Source organism: Rhopalosiphum padi, chromosome 3, assembly GCF_020882245.1.
Source record: "Rhopalosiphum padi isolate XX-2018 chromosome 3, ASM2088224v1, whole genome shotgun sequence".
In the NCBI taxonomy this organism is placed as follows: domain Eukaryota; kingdom Metazoa; phylum Arthropoda; class Insecta; order Hemiptera; family Aphididae; genus Rhopalosiphum; species Rhopalosiphum padi.
This window is the reverse complement of record NC_083599.1, coordinates 41,965,833-41,993,265: the sequence shown is the minus strand read 5'-3', so window position 1 is coordinate 41,993,265 and position 27,433 is coordinate 41,965,833. Positions and strand designations below refer to the sequence as shown.

The window sequence follows — 27,433 nt, the reverse complement described above, 5'->3', positions numbered from 1 at the left end:
TAAAATAACAAAAATAATGATTATTTTTAATTTTCCATCTTGAAAGTGAATTTCTTAAATTAATATTATGTATATTATGTAAAATAAATGTTTATTAGTTATTACTATTGTTACTTTGTTAGGTCCCTAACAAATGATGTTCCACTCTACAGTCTACAAGACTAATGTGAGTATGTGACTACTCTACAAAATAATAAATATGTGCACAATAACATAATAGCATAACGCTATGATTATTGCTATATCAGAAGTGATAAGTGGCAAATTTACAACATAGATAATAAATATTATGTTAATATAGTATTTTATTTCGGAGCACCACTATGGCGCTATTTTTACAGTCATCTATATGAATTATCTGATAAGGATGTTTCCTTATCATTCGTCGGAGGTCGTACTATCAATGAGAATATGCGATCGATCCACAAAAGGCCGTGTCCTGTTAATCGTAAGCTGCTGAGAATTTTTTTCTATTTCTTTATTATTAATTATCATATTATTCCGACCGTGACTTATGTCATCTCTGCACGATATGCGTCCACTCGTATTCGGTGGTGGTTTGACAAACATATATCCATCGCCCTGCAATTATTGTTGTTGATCGTCTTCGGCCGTCGCCGTGTATCTCCGTACGTTTTGTCTTGAAAACATGATTGTCGATAAAAAAAATTACTGCATTCATGTTGTGGCAACCACATGATCGTTGTTTGATATGTTTTTCCAAATAGCAGTAGATTGCACGTTATGTGCGTTTCAGAGGTTTGAGCTTTGTGAATCGGATAAGCACCTAGTTATTTAGTTATCATAATGGACTAGTCAATGCTCGACGATGATCTGTCCATATATCTTATTGGCAGAAATGGCACTTAAATATTTTCTGGTCTTAAAGAACATGCCCATTACTCAGACCTACTGAAATACCGAAACCATTGTCAAATCTCACTGCCCTCATTTTTATGTGTTTGCTTTACTTCATATTACCGATTTGTATTTAATTGCCACTTGGGAATATACTAAATATTAAAGCAAAAGAGTACAATTTCATTATAATTTATGTACATGTACTTTTTATAATATTTTACTCATTGTTTTTTAATAATATACATGTTTTAAAAATTATTACTTTTAGCTGTGAACTAAAGGATTTCATTGATGTCGTTAAATAATAGCAATACTGAAAAAGATAAAACATGGTTATTACATAGCACGGCTGGTGCGTGCAGTGGAGCTTTTACTCGTTTGGCTTGTCAACCATTTGATGTACTCAAAATACGATTTCAGGTAAATTAAGTTGTTTCTCTGAGTATCTTTAATTATTATATTATATAAGATTCCTAGAGTCTTATGAAAAATAAAGAATTAACTAACAATAATTATTTTAAGTTAAGAGTACTTATCTAATAAATATATGAGTATATTTTAGTCATAGTTTGACTTTAATCATGATCAAGTTTTGTTTTGATAATTTTTAGTTTTATAATTTGTACATTTTATTTTTTAGTTGCAAGTTGAGCCATTATCAACAAATTCCAATAACTCTAAGTACAAATCTATTCACCAATCAATTAGTCTTATATACAAAGAAGAAGGTTTTAAGGCATTATGGAAAGGTCTTTTACCTGGACAGTTCCTATCAACTACTTATGGATTAACACAAGTAATTATTAATTTTTTTCATGTATAAAGTTCAATCTTTGCAATGATTGTTTATATTCACTATAATATACAATAAATACTAAGTAATAGATACTAGAATTAATATACTTAAATTTTAAAATTATGCATGTAACAAAAACAGTTTTAATATTATTATTTAAAATTCTTAAATAACAATAAATATTTTTTTATAATTTTATTTTTATTTATTTATTTTTTATGTCAATACTCATAAAGATTATTTTTAAATGTATAATTTTACAACATACCATTTTTAATTTAATTTTTAAGTATTTATTCTCACAAAATCAAAACTACAAAAGAATTCCATGACCTATATCTTCATACCATATTTTATCACTAGATAATTTTGTTGTACACAAAATTAATACATTTGAAAAAATGTAAACTTAAAAACTGTTTTAAAAAATATAAAATATAACTATAATTCATGGTAAAAACTTTAGATTTAATTAAATTTGAATATGATTATTATTTATTATTTAATTTAACACAAAGTAAAATGTTATCCATTTATTATACTTAAATAATTGTGTAATCTATTTTTTTAAATCATGAATTTGTAATTTGTTACATGTATTATAGTTGATTATAAGTATAATATAATATTACCAAAAGTTATATCTATTGTACCTATTCAATTATAGTTCATTGTACATAGTATATTTAATCAATGGTTTTAGTTTCTAGTCTTTCAAAAAACTCTGGCATTACTATCAACAACAGAAAAAGAATTAAATCAAACCTCTAGTGTGCATTTTCTCTGTGGGGTTACATCCGCCTCTGCTGCTACTTTGATGTCATATCCATTCGATGTTGTGCGCACTCGACTAGTTGCTCAAAAATCTAATCAGGTAATATTATATAGGGTGTAGAAAAATGCCCTTCCTAATTTTGAAGGCAAATAAAAAAAGAACAATTTAGTGATCAATTTTTTTTTTTTTACATAGGTATTTAATGTGTAATATTGGAAACTTTAATTTATGTAATTTTAAATAAAATGTTGATCAATTGCTGCCCTCTATTGGCGATACAATGCTCCAAGCAAGATTAAAAGTTTTGTACAACTTTCTCAATCATTTTTTTGATATATTCAATGAATAGACTGTAATAATTGCTTTCTTCAAAGCTTCCAGATTCCTTGGGAACCCCAAAGAAAATAGTTGCATGATATTAAATCTATAAAGTGCACAGACCATGGAATATCGTTTTTAATGGAAATCAAGCACCCCTGAAACATTGAATTTAATAAGTTTCCACAGCAAACACAAGTTGCTGGTTTATTCACGATATGTTTATAACTAAAACCAATCATAACTTAAATTTCCCGTCTTACATAGACATCAATTACCACCATTCTATGATTTTGAATAATTGTTTTATTGCCATACAGAAACTAAGGATGTTTTTCCACACTCTGTATTACTAAAAGATAAGATTTCTTAAACAAAAAATTAGATTTAATGATAATTTTAAAAAAATGTTCAATCTCTTAAATATATATTATTAAAGAAATGTGTGTTTAGCTTAACATATTATGATTTTGACCATGCTTTCATGTAGCCTGTTCACTATATAATGCAGGACTATACAAATAATATGTTTTTTAAAGAAGGAAACAATTATGAAACAAATAATATATTTAATATATTGTTGTAGGTCTATGCAAATATGAGAAGTGTGGCCATATCTATGTTTAGGATGGAAGGTGTATCTGCATACTACAGAGGATTTTTTCCTACTATAATGCAAAATGCATTACAAGGCGGATTCTTGTTCATGTTTTATAACACATTTTCAAAGTTGTCTTCTACTAATACTAGTACTAATACTCGTATGTAATTTTATCAATACTTATGGTGTTAATTATAAACAATGTATGTTTTTAACTTAATTTATTTTCCAAATAGCTGTTCATGACGACCGCATAAATACTGTTAAACAATTTAGTTCTGGATTTTTAGCGGGTGTATCAGCAAAAACAATTGTGTACCCACTAGACGTAATAAAAAAACGGCTACAATTACAAGATTTTGTTCATTCTAGGGAAGATTTTGGCAAGGTAAACTATTTGTATTTTATTATTTTATCATGCACTCTTATACTTACATGTGGCAATTTCACTGCCCCTATATTTTGTATAGTCATCTAACACTATGTTTTTACAAAGAGTACATTTTGCACTACAATTAATACTCGTTCAATTGTATATCAATCTTTTTTTTAGAAATTTATGTGCAATGGATTATTGGATTGTATCTATGTGACAATTAAAGAAGAATCTTTTAATGGTCTTTTTAAAGGGCTGTCTCCATCATTGATAAAAGCTGGGTTTACAACTGCGTTACATCTAACCCTTTATGAACAAACCCTTAAGTTACTTCAATCTTTAGTCAACAATTTTTAGTTAATAGCTTTAAAGTACTTTGATTACCTTTTTTTAGAAATATAGTTTGGAAATAAATTACCAAATATCTGATTTTTTTAACGTTTATTTGTTTGGTTTCTAAATACAATTGCCAATTAAAGACTTAAAGACCCATATAATTACATAATGTATAGTATTTATAGTTGTAATTTGGTGGAGTCCCTAGACATCCATACAAATCGTTTATTTTCAAGCAGTCTGTCTTGCTCATCATTTTTCTTTGACCGATTGTTTTGCCTTCAAACTTCGGTACAATGGTTTGCTTTCCTTTGCCAATACTGCAGAAAAAAAATTGTGTTATTACTTTTGATGTATTTGATTAAATTATATGTAAAAATAATAATTCAACTAGTAATAGTGGTCCCCCCTTAAAATTAATACTATAAAAAAATATAGTCAAAAAAATTACTATTATAAATTATAATGTTGTTAGCATTTTTCTGTAATTGTGTTACCGAACACAATATAAGTTTTAAAAATATTATTATTAAGTACCCTATCTATGTATTAGAATTTTTCAATCTATATATTTAATATTATATATTACTAAGAACAATATTTGATCATTGTAATTTATAATTTAAAAATATTGTTTTAGTATAACAATTTTGGTTTTTTCTGTGTTAAAAAAAAATTCGTAAAATAACTTTTTAATGAAGATGGTAAGTTAGTATACTACTTGATGATACCTACTTCTAAATTTAATATTTTATTAGCAAATTAATTAAACATAATTCTTGAATAGTTTGATAACTTCTAAGTATTTAGTGAATAATAAATTGCAGATTTGGCCATAGTCTATATTTAAATATTTTATAAATTTCATGATTAATAATTACTAAGGCTCAGAACTTGTTAGTTTTGCATAGTTGTTATAAATCGTAAATGAATTTGCGTGACCTATAATATTTTTTTAAGATTTAATAATGCTAAATTAACAAAAAAAAAAAATGTTTTGTAAAATTTATACCAAATTTATAACAATCTAAAATCTTAAACTTAACAAATATAGACGATTTTCATTATAAACTCAGTACTATCTTGTTTATTCTCTATAAATAAGTAGTAGGTAAACATAGGTTGCGATTTCCAAGATCGAAATAAAATTACCTATATCGTATTTATACTTGTATATAATTTATAATATACATATTATGTCGGATCTACTAACAGTCGCTAAACATTGAATAAATAAATAAATATTTAATAGCAAGCTAATCATATAAACAAATAAATTGTCTATGCAACTTAGCTATAGACACTAACATTTAAAGTGATGTATCAACTTACCTGAAAAAGTTTTTGCCATAGTGCATGACACTGTCGTAATCATATTCAAACTGATATGTGGTGTTTTTCAAACTTTGTTTATCAAAATTAGAACGATATTCTAAAACAATAATTACATTATCATGTACCTATAGGGGTCCAACGTTACCAAATTAATAATACTTTTTAACTACGTACGTGGTATAACGTTTTCAAAATTTATCTTAACAAATTTATCGCGGTCCGATCTGGATTGTTCGTGAAAAACGCCTAAAGCGTGTAATAATTCATGAATAGGTCGTCCGTCGGTACCTAAGCAATTGGCTCCAGTGTCGTCTGGTGGCTGCAAAGACACAACTTGCGGTCCCCCGTAACGGCCCACGTACGACCAACATCTGTAATGTTAAAATATCCATGTTAATTGAACAAAAATCGGGTTTTTTTAAAATAAATTTTAATATTTTAGTAGATTATATCTTTAAATTATTATTTTATGATTACCTAGTACAATTTTTTTACTTTATTTTATTTATTATTTGTATAATGTTTTAACATAATAAACTTAGTTATAAGTCAATAATTTAATAATTTTAGTATCTACCTATACACTTATATACAAAGTATAAAAAAGTTAAAAAAGCTCAATCCCTTCAATTTTCAGTTTCTCAACTTATTGTAGAATAAAAGACAAACAAATAGTATATTATACACTTTCTATTAAAAAAAAATACAGTGACATTTTGTTCCGATGTAGATATGTAGTGATGTCAAACGTTCAATATTTTTCTTGTTGATCGTTCAAACCACGGTCCTTAATATACATATGTCTGTGGGACCTTTTATTATAATATGTAGATACTTTAAGAGTATAATTATAATTACCCATCTTAAAATCAACAATCATAATTTAATAATTTAATGCCTTAATACAAACAATCGAATTCGTAACTATCTACCTACTGCCTTATTTACTGCCTTACTAACTGACGGACACAATGGGGATATAAGGTGTTTTAAACTTAAATTGATTGTGCATTTATAAGTATTTGGTATTATTGGAAACTATAAAACCAATTAGCCCCAAATTTGACATACATAATCCTCAGAGTCTCGGGAGCTGATTCATGAAAATTAAATATGTTTTGTTAATATAATATAGAGTTGCCGTTGGATACAAAAATAAAAGAGATCTATATAAATAATATATACATAATTATATACAAAGGTATCTATGTTTGTAGAGTTTTAATTTATATAGGTAGTACTGAAACACTACTCGACCAATTTTTAAAAAAAATTCAGATATTGTTTTTATTGATAACAAAAAAAGAGAGTAATTTTAAAGTATTTCTTTAAAAGAGAATATAGTTTTAACCACATTCAAAAATATACCAACTGGTAACTAAAATGTGAAATTAGTTCCCGAATGAGTTATTGCGTTAACGTCGACTTGCCAGCGAACTGAGATATACGTACACAAAAACTAAGGTATACCTTTTAACCTATATGCATATATATATATATATATATATAGCATAGTATTTCATATTTGTTGGTTTTTTACGATCCAAGTCGAATCATACAGTTAGTATGTATTACATTTATTATATATTTATATACGATAAAATGTGTGTGAAAGTATGACTCGCCGTCATACGTAAATATATTCAGTGTAAAGTATAAAGAAGTAAAGAGAGTAAAACTCCATAAACCCGAAAAATAAATTTAAAAAAATATATAGGTAAACAAATTTAAAATTATAAAAACGGCGTTAATTTTCGCTGTGTTAACCTGACTGTTGGTAATTTCAACTAATTTGTCAAGCTTTATCGATCGCCATTCCGTTTATGTGAGTTACTTTAAATGATTAGATATAAGGAAGGTATATTATATTATTATTCGTAGAACAGCTCGCATACTACTTTGTATAACGTATTATATATTATATATAATCACCCAGAAGGATATTTCACTGGCCATATCAGTAAATAATCCTTTTCTTTGCCGGTCCATGGTACAAATTTAACGCAAGTCATAAAATTGATTGTCCTAATGGCTTGGTATATCAGAATTCGGTGTTCGGTTTCTGAAACAGAAAAACAAAAGAATATTATTCTGATATAAAGATAAAAATAGTGTCGATTGATCACGTAATCATACCAACCACACGTCGGTTTGATATAACTTTCAAACATAATTATATATTATATTATATTATATAAAAATAATTTGATTATTGAAATAATAGCATGCATACCATAAAGTGGACTTATCAAATATGGCACGGTGCGGTTAAGCCAAAGTTTCTCCGGGAAAATGTCCCATCGCAGGCCGACCCGCCAATAATCAAAAATCTATAAATTCAAGTACAAGGTGCATAAACATTAAACGTAATAAGATCCAGAAAAACTGCATTCGAGACTGAAGTGGACCTGACCGACAATAATGGAGTGTGCTTACCTCGTTATTCATAGCCATGTCGCCTTGAAACAAGCCTGGTCTGACCTCTGGATCGATGTCTTCCACGGACAGGAGATCATCCACATCCCCTTTTATGTATCCGGCTGTAAATAATAATTTTGAAAACACGTTTACGTAAGGTATTATACTATTTTACATAATATCGTAATTCTATATTGAATCGTTATAGCCTATAGGCATAGGCGCCGCTAGGAATTTTGTCAGAGGGGTGCATCGTGCATAGTATACGCTGATTTCTAAATAATGCTTAAATTATTTAAGTGAAGGGGATTGGAAGCGGTGACTTTCTGTCTTTGTTAAACACACGTGGAACATAGATATACGTCTGACAAAAATTAAGGTACTTCTAGTTGTTTGATTTAAAATATGTAAAGATGTTTTAATTGGTATACAAATACAAGTTTACTCTGCATCGGTCGAAGCACTTCAATGTTTTATTATTCAAAATAAATATTTTGATGAGAATAAATATTTTAAATTTTATAAATTTGTCAATTTTTATTATTAAATATATTAAAAATATGCTTCGACCGATGCAAAGTAAACTTGTATACCAATTCTATCATTTTTACATATTTTAAATCGAACAACTAGAAGTACCTTAATTTTTGTCAGGCGCGTATAACTATTTTTCTATATTCCACGTGTGTAAGACAAAGACAGAAAACCACCGCTTCCAATCCCCTTAAATACATAGAAATATTTTTTCAAATTATTTTTAAATTAGTTTTTTTCAACGGCTACAAGGCTAGTGGCCACGATTAGAAAAATATGTAAAATAAGTATTATAATAGATATAAATATATAATATAGATAGGTAATTATGCAAAATTAAATATTTTCAATATCATTCAATTTTTTTATTTTTTTTGAAACCCCTATGGGCGGCCCATGCTTATAGGTATTGGATTATGTCATTCAGTGGCATATCCATTAGTGAAGGGGAGGGTCAAGTCCCTTTCTGATCTCACCACAACGCACAAACATGGCCCCGAGATAAATAATCTAGATACTTATATATAACATTTTGTTTTATCCAATTTTTTTTGTATTATAATTCTAACTTGAAAAGTTGAAAATCATATAAGTACTAACTTATAGGTTTAGGGCGTTTAGGTTATCATAATAAATTTATATTAATTTAAAATACACGGATACGCATACGATATACGAACCAGCGCGAGTCATTTGATCGAAGGTTAAAAATCGGTTAATGATCAACAAAATGTCATTGAATTATTTTTTAATCGATAAACATAGGTAGTCGAATATTTTATTAATTTAGTCAAAATGTTTAGTGGCCGAGTGGTTTTTTTGATTTAAGTAAAATAAAATTCAGATAATACCAAATCGAAATTGAAAAACATACTTAACGTATTACAAATGATATTAGCTGAGGTAGTATACAAGTAAATGTTAGATTTTCGATTACTTTATCTAGTATTTTTTTTTAGCTGTAGTCCGTATGTACTATGTAAATATATTGTAGTCGGTACTCGGTACATACATTGTTTAATGTTTATCGATTGTTCAATATAGGTAAGTGATGGACTTTTATATTGGTGTGTAGGTGTGTTAACATTTTATACGTCATATTTTCGCAGTAACGATTCAGTGTCGGATTTAAGGGGGGCCCGGAGGGCTTCGCCCCCCCCCCATTGCCATAAGTTAGGTTTTATTAATTCAATAGTGTAAATTTTTTATTTTTATTTTACAATTTTATCTTTTATATTGTTTCGCTCAAACACATTATAGGTATAAGAAATTTTACCAAACACATTACTTTTAATATGCGGGTATAAAGGCGATTCGGACACACACCGCCTATTTTTGCCGTATAACTTTCCCACCAACCATCACTATCTTATCTTAATTTATTTTTCACACGATTATAATAAAGATTTAATCCATATCTTATAATGGTATTTAAAATGTTAGTAATTTTATGGTCGTCGTTGTAATTCGTATCGTAACCGTTTAAACGGGTTAGCTATTTGCTTAATATCCATAAACAAATTGATGTAAAACCTGAAAAAGTATTAGATATATTTTCAAAATCTAATCCTAGGAAATTACAATTATCTTTATCTTTATAAATTTTTTACAATATTATTATAATTTAAATATAATCTTTGATTAATAAAAAAATACACATTTAAAATTATTGTCTATTTGTATGTATTTGTTAATTACTGAAAAAATTTAATTTAAGATTTGCGTTTTGGATTATACCCCCTCCCCCCCCCCCAAAAAAAAAAATTAAATCCTGGATCCGCCACTGTTTTTTATTTTAATGTGAATATTTATATTGTACCTAGCATCCATAGATAAATGTTAGTAAATATAAATAATTTTTTATAAAAAAAAAAGCTATTTTATTTTAAACTAACGACAAACACGGAGTTTATTGTATCCGTATTGACAAGTGTGATTCAAAAATTCAAATGTTTTTATAAATTTACATTGTTATTCTCCCAATCCTATAGACTTGAAAGTATAAAAAATTAAATTAATGCGAAGATGAAACCATTACATATTTATGAAATTCTATTAACGAATTTTTCAAAATTGTTGCCTCAATTGTATTCAGTTAAATAGTTAGTAAAACATCAAAGACACAATGTTGAAATTTATAAAGAATCAAAATCTATTGATGAAAATATATGCTTCAACAATTTGTTAAACCATCTAAAATGTGAATTATTTTGAGTTAAAAAAAAAATGAAAAATTACTATTATTTACAACAAATGAGAATAGTAAATATTTCAGGTTAAAAATTCGTGCCGGTGGAATTTACATGTTTTAAATTCAACCCAAAATTCGACTACCTATAAATCGGTGAAATTTACAATGACCCGTGAAGAACTATAATGTACTTAAGTCTTGAATATTTTGTTCAATAAATTAATTTTAGTCGAAAATAGGTATCCAAAATCATAATACTACGTTATAGGTATATACTGCATAGTAAATATTAATTATTTTTAATTTTCTTAATTATTTATAATATTATAATTTAAAGTATTATACAATATCAAAATACATAATGTATTTTCATAATGTAGGTACGTCATAATTAAAGACTGAATTAATTCTCACTGTTTTAACATCGTCTTTAATTTAGGACTGCGTGATTATTATTTTTCCGACAATAATTGAATATTAGTAAAATGTTCGATTATAATCGGTTAATCGAATAATCGGTTATTCGATTATTTATTATTCTTTAAAAATAATTGATTAAAATATTCGATTAATTAAAAAAATCGCACTAGTCTTTATAGTAAGTAAGATCAAATAGAATAATGAATATGATGAGAACATTGAGAACTAACATTATTTATATATTTTATAATAATGAAAAAAAACTATATCGATACATTTTTTTTCATATATCTAACATAAAAATATAAGGTAGGTGGTGTATGTATAAATTGAAATATTAATATTTTAAAAATCCGATAATACACTTGAGACATAAAATTAGTTTAATGTACAAAACAACTCAAAGATCTTTACATACATAATATAGGACGTAAACATATAAATAATAAACTAAATAGATATATATGCTACAAACTAATAACGAAGAACTTTATAATTAGTGCTGGAATTAGCGTGGTACTTGTGTCTTTTGCCACCGGGACCAAATTATATTGCTATAAGTAGCAACACTAACAACAAACTATGTACTAACATTTTAAACAACATAATTAGTTTCTCAAAATATTGCACGTTGTGATTTTTTTATGAAAAATGTCCTACAATGGAATTTGTCCACCATCATTATCTTAAAATTATGCCGTTGGTTGAAGTTTCTAATTTTTCACCCAGACATTATTCAAATCAAATATGAAAATCTTGACGTACATGAAATTTGATACATTTGCTATTTGTCTATAAATTTGTTAAATGTTTGCAGTAGATTTGTAGTGAACCTTGGTCAATGGTCATATAATATATGACTATTGACTTTATAGTAAATACAATACATTATATATACAATATACATATAGCCATGTCGGTTTATAATATAATTCATATGAATAAAAAGGGTGAATAAGGCAACCACGCTGTTGTACAGCAGATATTGAGTGTACCTAATTATTGAGGAGTAAGATATTATTATTTATGTTAAATTTGAATTCTATGATACCTACCTATAAATAATTTTGTTCAAAATACGATTTTAAATTAAGATGGTTTGTATTGCTATATAATGCTAAACGGCGGTAGGTAAGATTAATTTTTACCGAAATCTTTACATTTGATATATCACTGTGTATTTAAATTATAATAATATTCGTTAAAAGTTTCAATTACCCACGAATAATATTTTTTAAGTTACAACAAAATAACTAAAATGGTTATTTTTCGTTCAAATATCAAATTTTGCACTAAAATTTTATATTAGATGACTATGAATAAAAAAAAACTGTGTATGTATCTTTATTATATTTTTTAGATTACTGTTATTATTATATGTAGGGAATTGTGGTGACGTGGTGTTAATAAGACATTTCCATTTTGGAAAAATATTTTAATAATTGTTTATTTTCACATATTTTGTGAATTTACGATTGATATTTGACGTGATATTTTTGATTTGAATAAAATCAAATCAATAAATTATATTTTTAAATTAAATTTAAAAATATTATACATGTATAATATTAATGAGCTAATAAGGTTGTTTTTAAATTGAAAATTAATTATATGCATTTCAAAAATGTCTCGAGAATTCAAATTTTAAAATTTGACATCTTTAGTAAAAAAATAATAACATAAACATTTGGTGAAAATTTCAAGTACCTCTATCAATTGATAAGAAATAATTATTTTATACGTGAAAATGATATTTCAACAAGCATCATTTTTATTTCTCCGAAAGGTGATGATAGAGAGAAAAAAACACATACATACCTACATAGTTGTTAAATCAAATACATTATTCTCCTAATCTAAAATTTGATAATCATATTTTAAACAGTGTATATTTTAAGTTTTCTTTTTTAATTTCATTATGGTAGGCAGTAGGGTAATATTTTATTATTTTGTGCTAATCGAAGAATTTGTTCATTCATCATTTATTGGGATAAAACTATGAATGATAACATAATTATCTACTCACATTTTCCGACCCGCTCCCCTATAGACCTTTACGATATACATCAAACAGACGAACAGTCACTGTACGTATACTGCAAAAGCAGAAGCATATTTACGGGGATCTCCCAAAGAATTTTTTTTTTAAAACGATCCTATATGTTATTGATATTTACGTATATCTATTACGTATACATTACTTAAAACAACAAATAATAATACATTTGGTATATATTTTTAATTTGTCAAGTTAATATTATTTATTAATACTATATAATATGCTTTGTTACTGTGGAACCATATATATAAATATAATTCATATATTGTATATATGCAATTTTACTATAATTTATTACATTTATTATTGAAATAGTATTAAATAAAGTAGGCCACCAACAATTTTATTCTCCATATCCAAGGGGCTAAGATCTTAAATACACCACTGGGTAGGTAAACTGCTACTTGGCATATTATCTTCAACCTTACTTGTACACCGGCAGTTATTATGATATTACTTTATTGACCTACGCTTAAAAACTAAAACATGGTAGGTATTTTATAAATTATAAAGTGTAATAAATTGCAAATTGTCAGATCTCGTTTACACAACTACGCTATATATTAATGCATTCGACAGCGTATTTATTATATATCTCCAATAATCACATTCCTAACCATTTTTGCAACGCGGTCAGTTGACTTTCTTTAGGGCAATGCTTGCGATACTTTTTGTCATTATTCGTTGTTGTGGGGTTGACTGTAAGTTTCGTATTATAACATAATATATTATGAAGAACGTTTAGTTATGTAGATCATCAAAAGAAATAGGTACATGAAATGGTTACCATACTGATATTATTATATAGGTAATACCTATATATATTATGCGATGTTTTGGCAAAAGTTGGTTCAATTTTCCTAGTGTTGAACACTTAATTGAATAACAAATCACCGAAATTATTAAAATGTATTATCCTTAGAAATAGAGAATGACACCGTATATCGGTTTCGCTCAGATTTGCTTTTCCTATGGATACAATAGTGAGGAACAGTATAGAAGAGCAAGTACTCTGCAGAATTTTTTTTAACTATACGATGTATATATTTCAATTGGGTCCGAATTGCTTTTGTTTTTATGGAATTTAATTTCCATAAGATATACCATATACCACGACAAAGGGACGAATACTAATAAAAATGTTAACCTAACCTATACCTTCATAAATGTTTTGTTTTGACAATTTAAATTGCATTATTTACAAAAACGCTTAATCAAATGCATTACGCGTACATTATTAAGTCTAGGATTTGTATTTGATTTCAAAATAATTATTTATTTTGAAAAATAAGTCGTATTTAGTCATAGTGTTTTATTATTAGTATAATTATTTTGTTTTAAATATAATTGTTCTTGTACTTAAATACGCGTTAACCAGGTTTTTCTGTACAAATCTATTTATAGATTTTTGTATGTACCTACATAATATTATTTTTTTTAAGCCAACATTGTAAGTTTTTATTAATTGATTCAACTGATCCAAGCCTCTTACTTGCTCATGAATACAGAATAATTGCTTAAAAATATGATAGTCCGAACTAAAAGTGTTATTTTTTAAGTAAATATACACGCATAGGTGCTTGAATGTATTAAAATTGTTACAAGTTTCACATCGTACATCACAAAAACGTGGTTAAAAATTTAATATTTAAGCACTAACTAGGTATGTAACAATTCAAAACATTATTTTATTGCAAAAATCAAAAGTAAAATTTGAAATTTCAATTTTTTTTTCACTATTGTGATATACGTAAAAGGTAAAAGTGAAAATTAAATTCTCTTAAGAACAAAAAAAAAAAAGTCCGTAGTGACAATAATAGGTAGACAAATTGAATAAAAAGAAAAGTTCTTAATTATTTTTAAAATTTTAGAACTGCAGATCATAGGGTAGGGGAATAATTAAATTAATTTAAAGGTGATTTTCCCTCTGCAAAAACTTTCCTAAATGTATAAATATTTAAAATAGTTATTATATTATTTTTTGGGTATAGTGTTAAGTGTAGGTACACACGGTCCATATAATAATAAATAATAATATATACGTTGTTGATGTAGATACGCGCGAGTTCTATCGAGATACAATTTCGTACCGCGGCAAACACGTCACTACACAGCTACTATACAACTAAGGTAGTGCGACATATATATTATGCATATATTATAGATTATACACTTTTGGCATATTTCAAAAATTTGCAGACTTATATACTACATGTAGATGCATATAAATACACACGTACGTCCTCGAAACCACCTTTCCCTCGACTTGTGCCGCACAATTCTTGTTATAATTTGCTAAATGCACTTTCTCCGAGTTCAATATAAAATATAAATTATAATAATAACCATATATTACACAAATAATCGCGATTCGTAACTTCATTAGACACACATTCTAATGAATCGTACTATAGTTATAAAACGCAATCGACCGGCTTACATTCTTCGGATTCGCGTTCAAACGCTTTTTTTCTCCATAATTTATTCGGAATAAACGGAAAAAAAGTGTTACGCCAAAAACATACCTAAACAATAACATGTTGACGACACAATATAAATCATCGGTGAACCTAAATACACGCAATATTTGCGTACATTTCTATATATTTTATACTGGTTCTTGAGTGGAACAACGAACGAATGTATTGATTTTACATTGTTGGTGTGAAATGTGAAAACACTTTTTCTAGTAGAAATATGCTCCAATAATCAACTTCGACAGACTCGATAGAGGTTTCTGATAAAAAAAAATAGATCGTTATTTTAAACAGAAATTTCTCAACTTTTTAAAACAATCGGAAAATAAAAAATACGAACATTTGTTAAAATTGTAACCAAAAAGTTAGAACGTCTCCGAAACAGACTTGATCGTATACAACATGATTTATTAGTTATTATTGAATTGAAATTGAAGATATTCGTTACAGTGACCTACCTACTCAATGGCGACGAAGTACACTCGACACCTACTGTACAACAGAACGGTTACCTACTTGACGGCTTTTTTTGTACCTTGTCCACTAGTTAAAAATGATATCATGTATTTAGTACGAACATTTCTTTGGTGGGAAGAGTTTTAGGGAAAGTCGACAAAACTGTAAAAAGGCAATACCTATAAAATATAATAAAAACTATCTAACAGTTTTTAGAATGATATGCGAAAAACGCGAAACCTCATTTCCCTAAAAACGTTGGATTCATAAAAATAAAATACACACACGTTATAATAATTATAATATTTATAATAAGTTAATAGTGATATTATCAACAAAATATTCAGGTCCGTAATACAGGTTATACTTTATACATAGGTACAATATACATATATATATTATGTTATAATTATATTTAGGTATATATATTTTAAATGCATTACTTCCACAAATTTAACCTACAACTTAAATTCTTAAATTGGACAAATATTTTTAAATTTCTTGATTACTTTTAAGCTAAAAATTAAATCCTACGAAAGATCTATCAATTTCTTGTTAACATACTTTAATTTAGGTAAAAACATAATTTGAACAACAATAATTTGATTAACAGAATTTTGAAAGGACGTCACATACTCACACCCATATAATACTTTATTCTTTGTCTTACAATCTTAATAAGTCATAATGTAGCTACATATAACGTAGATCAGCGTTACCAAATTTATGTTGTTAGCTTTAATTTTAGAGTGAATTGGGATTAAGAAAAACGTTTAGAGGTTCGAATACCATAATATGTATGTTTGTTTAATACAATATTTTAATTTTTAAGCGAATGATTTGTATGTAAAATTTTTCAATTTCTAAATGTTCATGACTCATTCCAAAATTGTAATATCAAAAAAACCTATGATAATATATTATATCCTAATAATTATCCTATACCTAATATCTTTAAATTTTATGATAGATGAATTATATTTATATTTTATACCTACTAAATTAACAATCCTGAATTAATGTTGTCCTCTATATTAAAAAGTGAAAACCTAAACAAAAAAACTAATAGTGATCGTTCACTGTCGTGTACTCGTGGTAATATAGCCTCCTCCACGTTAGAGTACTCAGCAGTTGAGGGGTTGTTAGTGAAATAATAAATGCAATGTGTACTTATTCTATTTTCATTAGGTTAGCATCGCAAACGGCTCGTACAGTGCACAGCACACGAAAGTATAATAATTATGGGTACTTTTCGGTTATCAAACTTCAAACAATTTAAGTATTTATTTCGACATGTACCGCGAGTATGTCGGAAAATTACAATATATATAATTTTGTAGATCTGATTAGTGTAGCACAAACTTAAAATATTGAATGTTATCGCTTATGGCGATCGGCTATTGCGGACGGAATAAATTAAATATATAAAATAGGTATAAATTTAAAATAAATAATAAATTGCAGTTTGGAGTACCCGTAAACACAGAACAACGGAATCGAGATTTTCGTCGGTAGCCGTTTGGCCGCCGGGATACAATATAATTTTTATACAAAAAAGTACCTACACCATAATATGAACACAAATAATAATAAAAATAATATAAAAAACGGACCTTGGGAGGACGGCACCGGGGGGTGTAGGACGTCCGGAACGCTGGGCAATATCAGATTGATGTTCCTGCACTGGACGACTGTTCCGGTCAACTGCAGCAGCGTTCCCGTCAACAGTAGCCGCCACATATTATTATATAGGATTGTCGCCGTCGTCGTCCCAACATGCAATTATTATGTGTATGGAGGTACCTTTATGTTACGCAAACGAGTCGTCTTCGGCACGGCTCTACCGTCGTCTTTGCAGGGCGGCGCGGGGAGGTCCGGCACGGCCGTGCAGCATCACTGCGGCGGGCGGTGAACTGCGCTGATGTTATATATTTACTTACTGCTGTATCGTATGATATTGTAATGATATTTTTTATTATAATATATAATATTATCGTGTATCGGGTGGTTATTACGCGAGTGTTGGCGGCGGCGACAACGGTCCGTGCGTGCGACGAGTGTTGTAGGTATAATACCTAAATACGCGCGCGAGACGGAACGGTCGGGAGACGGAAGACAACTGACGGCTTGTTAGAGGTTTAACGATTGATATTTAAACGCGAACGCTCGCGTGTGTGTCTACCTATATAATGTTATGTGGTGTGCGCGTAGTGCGATCGAATCGACCAGGATGTGCGTGTCGATTTCGACGTACACACACGTACATATATATAAACACTATACAGGGTGATTTCAGTATTGGGAAGTAACCTAGCTCAAGTTATAAGTTGTTGTGGGAAAAATTTTTGTTAAAGAATTTATGTTATTTGTTTGTAGTAAAATTACAAAATTATTCGTTACCTTTTTTTGTTTTAATACGTCCAATTGAAAATATATTATGTATAGATATATAATATACAAACACGATTTTCTGACAAAAAAAGTAGTAAATAAGTAAAACATTTAAATTAGTAAATGGAAAACTTATTGTTATTTAAAATAAATAAAAAAAAATTAAAAATAATGACGTGTTAAACAATTATTGTCTTTTTTGGTTTTTAAGTAAACATATCATATAATTTCATATGGTTGATTGTTGTTACTTTGTTAATGTATGTATATTGAAAAAGCTTCAGTGATATTTATAAAAATAAAATATGAAATTAACTTTAGTTGGTACATATAAAGTTATTTTTTTAATTTAAAAGTAAATAATGTTACTTGACCAATAATAAAAAGTAATTTAAGGATAGGTAATTTAATTATAATTTTGGAAGGTAATTCGTAGTATAATTTAATTACCAACAAAAAAAACTTCCCCATCACTGAATAATTTACTATATACACAATAATAATGATTATCTCCATAATTTTCCCATTCAATAATGCATTTATTCAAATTCTTATTTTTCTAAATTTTTAAATAAGTACTATACTACTTTTCTCAACCGTATTTTAAAATGCTTGAATTTTTTTATACCGTTAAAAGTTCCTGTAGCAAAGTAAACTTCTTATTTTTTTAATGAACCTTACCTATTTTTTACTTTGCAAGTAGTTAAACAGATTTTTTTTAAAAGCGATTTTGCATTTCTAAGTTAAAATTATATAAATATAGTTTTTGAGCCACTATAAACTATTTATACATTCTAAGGTTAATAGTCCTTAATATAATAATAGGTTTATCAAAAATATAAAATAAATGTAATTTTTTTAGTCTAGTATACATATTATATTCGGACAGTTTTTACCATCATCATAGCACCCATATCTTCATATTATTTTATAACCCGTATTGTACAAAGTTTAATAATTCAAAAACTACTAGTTCGAATTTTGATTTAAATACACCTACAATTTAAAAAAAATATATCTCCATAATACTGATTCTCATTTGTAGAAAAGATAAGACTTTATCGACTCAGTGGGACAATCCTCAGTGTTTGAAAATATATTTTGGTCTTTCATTATAATAGGTACTTATTTAAAAATTCTTAAAATCAAAATTTTAATAAATTCGTTATTATAATGGACAAATCGGAGTGACCAAACTAAGTGAATCACTCTGTATTTAGTGTATTTGGCCTGTCTGTCAACGACTGCATCGATTTATAATAACATAATATATCTTTATTATTATACATACTGCTGCTGTAGCCGTGCGGTCACAGTGGTTGGCAAATACTATTTTGATTTAATACGTCGATGGCCACCGCCGACAACGACGACCAATATCGTGCGTACGTATATTTTGTAAATGAAAGTTCGCGCGCGTACCTCTATTTAGCTGTTATCGATAATTTCGTTTTGTCGAATTAGGTTCGGCGGCTTCATTGTATCGATATAATATAGTATATACACTTAGACACGAGGACGACGACGACAGCATACAGGGTGATCAACCAATCATGCTCATCTGCATTTATTCGTTTAAATTCTAATTTCTGGTTATATTGTAAGTGTACAACTTCCCGAAGACTATATTGTTTTCAAATACATAGATATTCTAAATATTTAAGAAATGCCTTGTTCTGATCTAAAGTTCTTTTTTCAAATGTGAAACAACCTTTTTACTGTGAATTATTAAGCAGATACTTTTTTTTTGTATCTAAATCAGAATTTAAATAGGTATATATTGGATTTAATGAATAGAGGTACTAGTGTGCTATACTCGAAAAATGTTTACAAAATATAAAATTTTGAATGTTGATTAGGTACTATAATTTTCGAATTATCATGTACCCTATATTATCTTCTGAATGTATAATATAAACACAATAATAAATAATCCAAAAACTAAATTTTTCAAAAAAATTGTCTACTCAATAGTTTACAGAAAAAAATGGAGATTCTCGTTTGAAAAAAAGTAGTTGCGGTGTTGTCATAGGACATCTAATGTTGAATAGTGTTATAAAAATATATATGTATTTAAAAATAAGGTAGGTAGGTATACTTAAACACTGCAAAAATGAGAATTTAAATAAATCAATTTATTTAGGTAATATAAAATATTATAAAAGAAAAAAATGGGGATGAACATGCTTGGTGAATCACACTGTATAATAGAAATGTCTAAGCAGGTATTGTTGATATGTTGATAACCATATAGTATAGATTATATAGGTAATATTGTACGCGCGACGCGCGTGACATGCCTAATTGTATGTTTGCGCGTAGCGCCGATGATTATCTCGCAGACGGATCTCAATCATTTCTCGCGGCAACAAATTCGCAAACGGTTCCACGTCGTTTCCTGATGTAGATATAATAGGTGTATTAGTGTATCACATCTAAAAACCAAAGTAGGTATTGCCATCATGATAGTTCAATCATTGAAAATCCCTAGGAATACACAGTTGGGTACACGAATTGGCTTATCCAGTATCACCTATATATAACTATACATAAGTATGTATGTCTTTCATATTATTTATATTCTAAAAAAATAAAATCATCATGTATAAATTAATTTACCTACCTACCATATATTTTCATTGAAGTTAAAACTAAATATACGTTTAAAATAAATTTTACACGGGTACACCGTACACAGCACTCTAACAATATTGTTTAATAAAAATTTTGTTTGCGTGCCATTTGTCTGTAAAATTATCAATAATTGTCGATAAATTTAACTGGTGTACTCGATTGTTTTTTAATAGATAGAATTCCAAGTCCGCCTAATCTTTTCTCACACATTGTGCTTTGTAAATAATTGCTGATTAAATTTTAATTTGGAAATGTATAGAATTTTTGATATATGTAGTAATATTATTTTACCTATATGATAACTGCTATAACTTATAAGTAAAGAGAGTCGTCAAGTGAATAATCGTATTATGTATTTTTATGTACTGCAATGTGTGTATAGTATTACCAATTGAATTTATTTTTAGCGTATTTACATCGACGGTGACGGTACTATTATTGTGACGTACCTACAATTTTGGAGACCACCCCACTACTGTGTTTTGTCAAAATGGTGAAGTAGCTTTGAAATCGAATTGACATTTTTCGTTTTCAATTTCGCTTATCGATATTAGTTTTTCTGATTTCTTATTCAATTTCAATTTTAATATAACTTTGAATATCATTATATAAAAATTTCAATTTTAATATTATTTGTGATCTCTCGTAGAGTTTTTTTCAACTTTTTTGTCGTTATATAAAATTGATTTTGTAATTGAAGCCTTGCTGAAAATAGTATTCAAAATCCGCGCAAAATAAAATTTTAACATTAATGGATATATTTACCAGCACAATAGTTTCGGTAATTTGCTCTTCTGAATTATTCAATTGTTGTATAGAAAAAAAAAATCAATAACAAAATTAGAAAGTGTAACCGCATAATAGTAAGTTTACCTATATATTATACCTATTACATATAGCATACTGAAATTACTCGCATCGCACATAAAATAGCGCGTATACCCATTGCTTATCAATATATGATATATTATGTCAGATACTATGTCATTATTATATCTCCGTGTAAATAGAAATTAATGATAATGTTTCTTCGTTTTTCCTCTGTAGACTCAAAAATCTGTACTAGACCATTTTCAATAAAAGTTATCTAAGAATCTATATAATAATTCTTGAGACTAGGAAGATGATAATGATGTTATAGCTTATTTATTTCAACTCGTATAAATTTCCATAACTCACACATGAATTTATTTTTGTTCACGAGAATCGAATATTGTTTTGCTTATTTAAATGGATGCCATTTGTTATAGATTATATTATTATAGATAATTAGTAGAAATATGGCACATAAATATTTTCAAAAATTTTAAAATCAAATACTCGTGAACACAATAAATTATAATAATTAATAATGAATTATGATTTGTGTTTTTAATTCTAGGCATATTTTTTATTACCTAAGGCATGTGGGCCTATCGTAAGTGATATATTTAGAAGTATCCCCTCTTCTAATCCTCGGGACCTAGGTGACTGTGATGGGCAAATGCCCCGGGGCCCAATTTTAGAGCGAGAAAAATTAAATATATCAATGGTATAGCGGTTATGTAAATATTTTTTGGCGGGACAACTTATTGATCAACTCCCCTTCCCATAGCAACAAACACTAAATTAAATATATTGTTGATGTAGGTACCTATTTATTTATTTTTGGAGCAAGTCCAATAGGTATGCAACATACCGTATACGTTTTTTACTAATGTGTGACGTAGGTACACGATTTAAATTTACTTACCAGCCATTGAATAGCTTTTTAGTAAATATGTTTAAGTATACCTATTATAAAAAAAAATGTATGAACATCTGATTCATTTTTATTTAGAAACACAGTTATTAATATAACTGTATAATAATACACACAATATGTAATAAAATACGTTTCATATAATGACTTATGACTATAATCTCTTGTTTATATAAGTAGTAGTTATTTTCCAATTATTATTTTGTTCAGATACATGATTCCTATACACCGGAACTATATATAAACAAAAAGCATTCTGTATATTATCAATTTATGTAAATAAATAAGTCAAATTTAACGGCATATAACATATTGTTATGTTCATTACTTTTTTGCACAACATGGCTTGTGTGATAAAATATAAATCTTATCTGTTATCTCTGACAAAAAGAAATGTATTGTTCCTATATACGGGTTACACACTTCTTCGTACATACATGATATATGTAAGTATAGCGTGGTATTACAGCAATTCCATTTTTCATTAAATGCAACCTAAAAATAACATTAAAAAAATAAGAGCACTTGCTCGGCTGTATAGGAAATTTTGAGTGTACCTCGTCAGCCGCCATTGCCTGTGTTCCTATTTGAATTCAATTATATACCAGAACGTATCTACCTAAAAAGTAATTCTTAGTGGTGTATCGTAGCCTTTATTTCTAAGAATATTTTATTTCACTTCCTATATTCAATAGTTTTTATATAAATATTAGAATTATATTTTATACATTATTATACACTTTCTACAAAATATATTCAATGTTATATGCGTATTAAATAAGGATTAATCATAGATGTAAGTTTGTAATGCCGATCACTCGTGAAGGGGGAGCGGGCGCCAAGAAAATGTTGCCCCAGGGCGCACAGTACATAAATGCGCCAGTACGTCATGTCGCCGCAAGTTTAGTAGACACTTGTTGATGGAGACCGTTGCTGCCGCCGCCGCATATACGTCACACGACCTCGGCGACGGCTCACGATCAAGATCTCTTGATCTTGGATCGCGCCACACTGAACCAGTACCTTCAACTTGACCTGCTCACCGTACGGGTGACCCACTTATCATGTCGTTAGCACGTAGAAAACAAATTTACTCGTCTGGAATTCCGATTGTGGTCCGCCTGCTGGTTGAATTGTGTGTGTGTGTGTGTGTGTGTTTGTCTGTCACATATTAGATACTCTACAGTCTACCAGATATATATACACATATTCATATATGTTATATACATATATAATATATAATGTATATACATACATCGTTAGTAGGTATATGCAACTATGCAAGCATGCAAATCATTATTATTTATTTAAGTAAATACTACCATTGTAGCCACGGGGTAATATTTTTCACAGAACCTGGTTTCGTTAAACTAATGGATCCCCATGAATGTAGGTTTTTCAAAATATTTTATAAAAACAGTAAAATTTTTTTTTTTTTTAAATACAGAAAATAGAATAAAAATTACTGATCTTGAATTTGAACGTACATAAAATACAAAATTTGTTCATCTATTTTTAATTATGAATTGCTTAGGACCAATTTGTTTTTCAAGTGTTTTATACTGAAGTTTAAAAGTTTAAAGCAAATAAAAAATGAAATGAGCATGAGTTCTATAATAACTGCATATGTCACTCGTGCGAACTTTCTTTCCTAGGGCAATCCTAGGCTATGATATATATATATATCAATTATATGTCTGTGGACGAGAACTATAAGTGTATTATATAATCACGATTTGCGGCTATTTCAAATTGTGTTTTATTCTCACAATCCTTCAAAAAACATCTAATATGTAATTTATGGTGTAAAAAATATATTATGACACCTCTCGCTGTGACGATTATAAATTAAGTAATAAAAATGTACAAGTGAGTATAGTATTATTTATAAATTTTTTTTTTTATATTTAATCGCCGTTTTCAACGGTGTCGTATTGCAATTTAGTCACCATAGTAATATGTTAAATATGTGTACCTAGCTATATATGCAAATTGGTGATTATAATGAACACGGGATTCTCAAACACGTGTACAAGTTTTAGTATCTATCTATAGTATACCCAAAATTTTCATATCAGTTTAAGTATCTCCACACAGCAAATCAATAGATTAGATTGTGCAATTTTACAGTAACATAATTAGTAATAAATAGTAATTACTAAGAAAATTATAATTAAATGACATACATGTCTACATATATTTTTTAAGAAAAATAAAAAAATAAATATTCACTTTAGCTTTTTAAATATTCAAGATAACCATTTAATTAGACATATTTTTTAAAACAGTTTTTGATTTCATAAAAATGCTAGTTGTATTTTAGCAGAGCACAAATCAATCTCGATTAGAACACGGATGTACACTATATAATCATAAATTTCTTATAAAAGTAGATCCATTGGTAAAAATTAATTTAACTAATAACTACAAATATTGGATCCTAGCACATTCTATGTAGCACCCATTCACAATATTCATAAATAAATGCCTTTCTTCAATGAAACTATTGAACAAATTTCATTTTGTATGACTTTATTTTATTTTTTGTAACATTCTATGAACGTATATTTTTCATTCTAAGGACAATTTTCTTATTCTATTATGTATTCCATGGCTCCGTGCACCGATGATGAATTTTTAATGAAGTTTGTAAATCAATGAAATATTTATGTGATTTGGTCAATTTTTACTCAAATTTAATATTTTATTTTTTAAATAACATTAAAAATATTATTTGAACAATGTCTATCTTCAAAATTAAAAAAAAAAAACTAAACTGCATAAAAATTATTTTTTGAAATTTTTGAAACTAAAATATACCTATACTTAGTATACCTATACACTTTTCAATTAAGATTTTCTAACTTTTTACCACAATAAATACCGCACTTAAATATATTGATTTGCCACGAGAATATTAAGGGTTAAACGGGACCTTTGAGACATGCTGTATATTATACAGTACACCTATAAACGTCACCAAACTAACACGAAGGCTGAAAATTGCGGAGTAGGCTGAGATAATATAGGCCATTGTAAAAACTAAAAAATTTTATCGTTTGTCGGCACAGCACTTCGCATGTAGTAAGAATTTTTCTTGTAAATCAACGTGGTCAATCCCGAGAGTGATCAAAGAGCTTCAGTAATTTTATTATTATTACAACATAAACGATGTGGGGTCGATGATGGAAGTAATACAAAAGCAATTCCTACTCCTCGCGTGTTTATAACGAAAAGGAAGTATGTATAATGTATACATTATTTATAATACACTATAAATGTATATACTATATATATAGTGTTATCCTTTTACCCTTTTAATTTTAAAATGTATTTATCTATATCAACAAGTCATTTTAAGTAACGGTCTATGATAGGAAAAGTACAAATTATAGTTTTGTGTTTGTAAATGTTTAACATAGAAATTTTCGAATATTTATTGGGAATATTTCGCTTCGTTTAAAAAACGTTGCATAACTACGTTACGCGTATTTTTTTTCATCATTAGACATACGATATATTAATGTTAAAACAAACAACTGCAAAAACTTTTAAAAATTTAAAAATTTCGTGACATTAGGAAACCCTAGTTAATCAATGTTATTACGTATTTACGTATAATCAACGGGCACGACAATGTATTCACGAAAACGAATATATTATTATTATTATACCGTGCGTACTGTCGTCTGCAATTGATATAGGGTTCAAATATATATGGCTTACAAATTGTTTTTCCAATTATTTCGATTGTTGCACGTTGTTGGTCTGTGTAAATTTGGCATTTTAATGTGTATATACATCGCGTAATTATTTTACAAATATGCCATGACTGTCGATACAGGTATTAGCTCGTACTGCTGGTGTGTATATAATAAGTTATAACTATATAATAAAATAATAGACGTATATTACCCTCGAGTGGTCAACAACGGTGTAATAATAGTATACTGGCCGAAAATCCGACACAATTTTGGTAAACGAAACAGTAATAATAAAAAAACAATAATACACAAAATTTTAATATACGATTTATCATTGATAGTTTTCTGTGGGTAATAGTTTTCCGTTTCGTATGCTGTCCCAAAACCATTGTGCGGAAACGGCGATGGTTCCCGAACTCTTCTTCTCTTCATCCACCGCCATCGGTTTCTGTTTAACAAACGCGAAATTATTCGTTTTAATACGACCGGGCGCAATGTGTTGAGTTTTCTTACAATATAATAGGTATTATTCTCATAAATAATAAAATTATTTGTTTGGTACATAATGTGTGTACAAATTATGCAACTGCCTCCTCTACGGCAGAGTATATCAAAGGCGGTTTTTTAAAGTATAAATATATATTCAATATTATAATGCAGTTTTGGTAGCACTACCATTTTATTAGGGATGACGGGCGATTTGTTGAACAATTAACTTTCTGTAAGGTAGTTTGCAATGATAATCGTGATTGGAATTCATTCAGTTACTTTTATCAATTATTCCAATGAATGGATAGTGTTCGAACGCGGATCTACTAAAGCGCATTATCGCGACTTATCAATTTCCCCCCTCCCTCTTCGAAGTTCGCCATCGTACCGAAGCCGTGAGTGCTAATTTTATATAAGCTGTGCCGCCATCGGCCAGCCTTTATATTAGATATTACACTTTTTTCCTGGCGTTCGGGCCTGACGCATCGTCGCGTCTGTTCGCCGCCTTGTGCCGGGTTGTG

At 28.2% G+C, this 27,433-nt stretch overlaps 3 protein-coding genes across 11 annotated transcripts in view; 1 reads left to right on the top strand and 2 right to left on the bottom strand.

The window, feature by feature from the left end:
• The first annotated feature begins 304 nt into the window (after window positions 1–304).
• Window positions 305–4,165, top strand: LOC132926339 (mitochondrial thiamine pyrophosphate carrier-like). 4 transcript variants are annotated; one of them, XM_060990688.1, is made up of 7 exons: window positions 305–448; window positions 1,130–1,281; window positions 1,502–1,657; window positions 2,361–2,531; window positions 3,337–3,511; window positions 3,588–3,739; window positions 3,905–4,165. In XM_060990688.1, exons 2-7 carry the CDS (start codon window positions 1,153–1,155, stop codon window positions 4,082–4,084), a joined length of 963 nt encoding a protein of 320 aa, XP_060846671.1. In that variant the 5' UTR covers window positions 305–448; window positions 1,130–1,152; the 3' UTR covers window positions 4,085–4,165. The 4 variants fall into 4 exon arrangements, with proteins under 4 accessions (XP_060846671.1, XP_060846669.1, XP_060846670.1 ...); XM_060990686.1 differs by having other exon boundaries at window positions 412–629; XM_060990687.1 differs by having other exon boundaries at window positions 412–759.
• LOC132926340 (hatching enzyme 1.2-like) lies at window positions 4,152–18,126 on the bottom strand. Its single transcript, XM_060990691.1, has 7 exons — window positions 17,567–18,126; window positions 7,835–7,938; window positions 7,632–7,728; window positions 7,331–7,460; window positions 5,573–5,769; window positions 5,396–5,495; window positions 4,152–4,383 (listed from the first exon to the last, which is right to left on the bottom strand). Exons 1-7 carry the CDS (start codon window positions 17,691–17,693, stop codon window positions 4,209–4,211), a joined length of 930 nt encoding a protein of 309 aa, XP_060846674.1. The 5' UTR covers window positions 17,694–18,126; the 3' UTR covers window positions 4,152–4,208.
• An 8,483-nt stretch (window positions 18,127–26,609) lies between these two features.
• LOC132924136 (DNA ligase 3) overlaps window positions 26,610–27,433 on the bottom strand; it is a 57,041-nt gene continuing 56,217 nt past the window's right edge. For all 6 annotated transcript variants that reach the window (XM_060988251.1, XM_060988252.1, XM_060988256.1 and 3 more), the window contains one exon: window positions 26,610–26,871. In XM_060988251.1, the coding sequence (XP_060844234.1) occupies window positions 26,755–26,871 (117 nt within the window). In that variant the 3' untranslated portion in view covers window positions 26,610–26,754. The remainder of the gene's footprint in view (window positions 26,872–27,433) is intronic.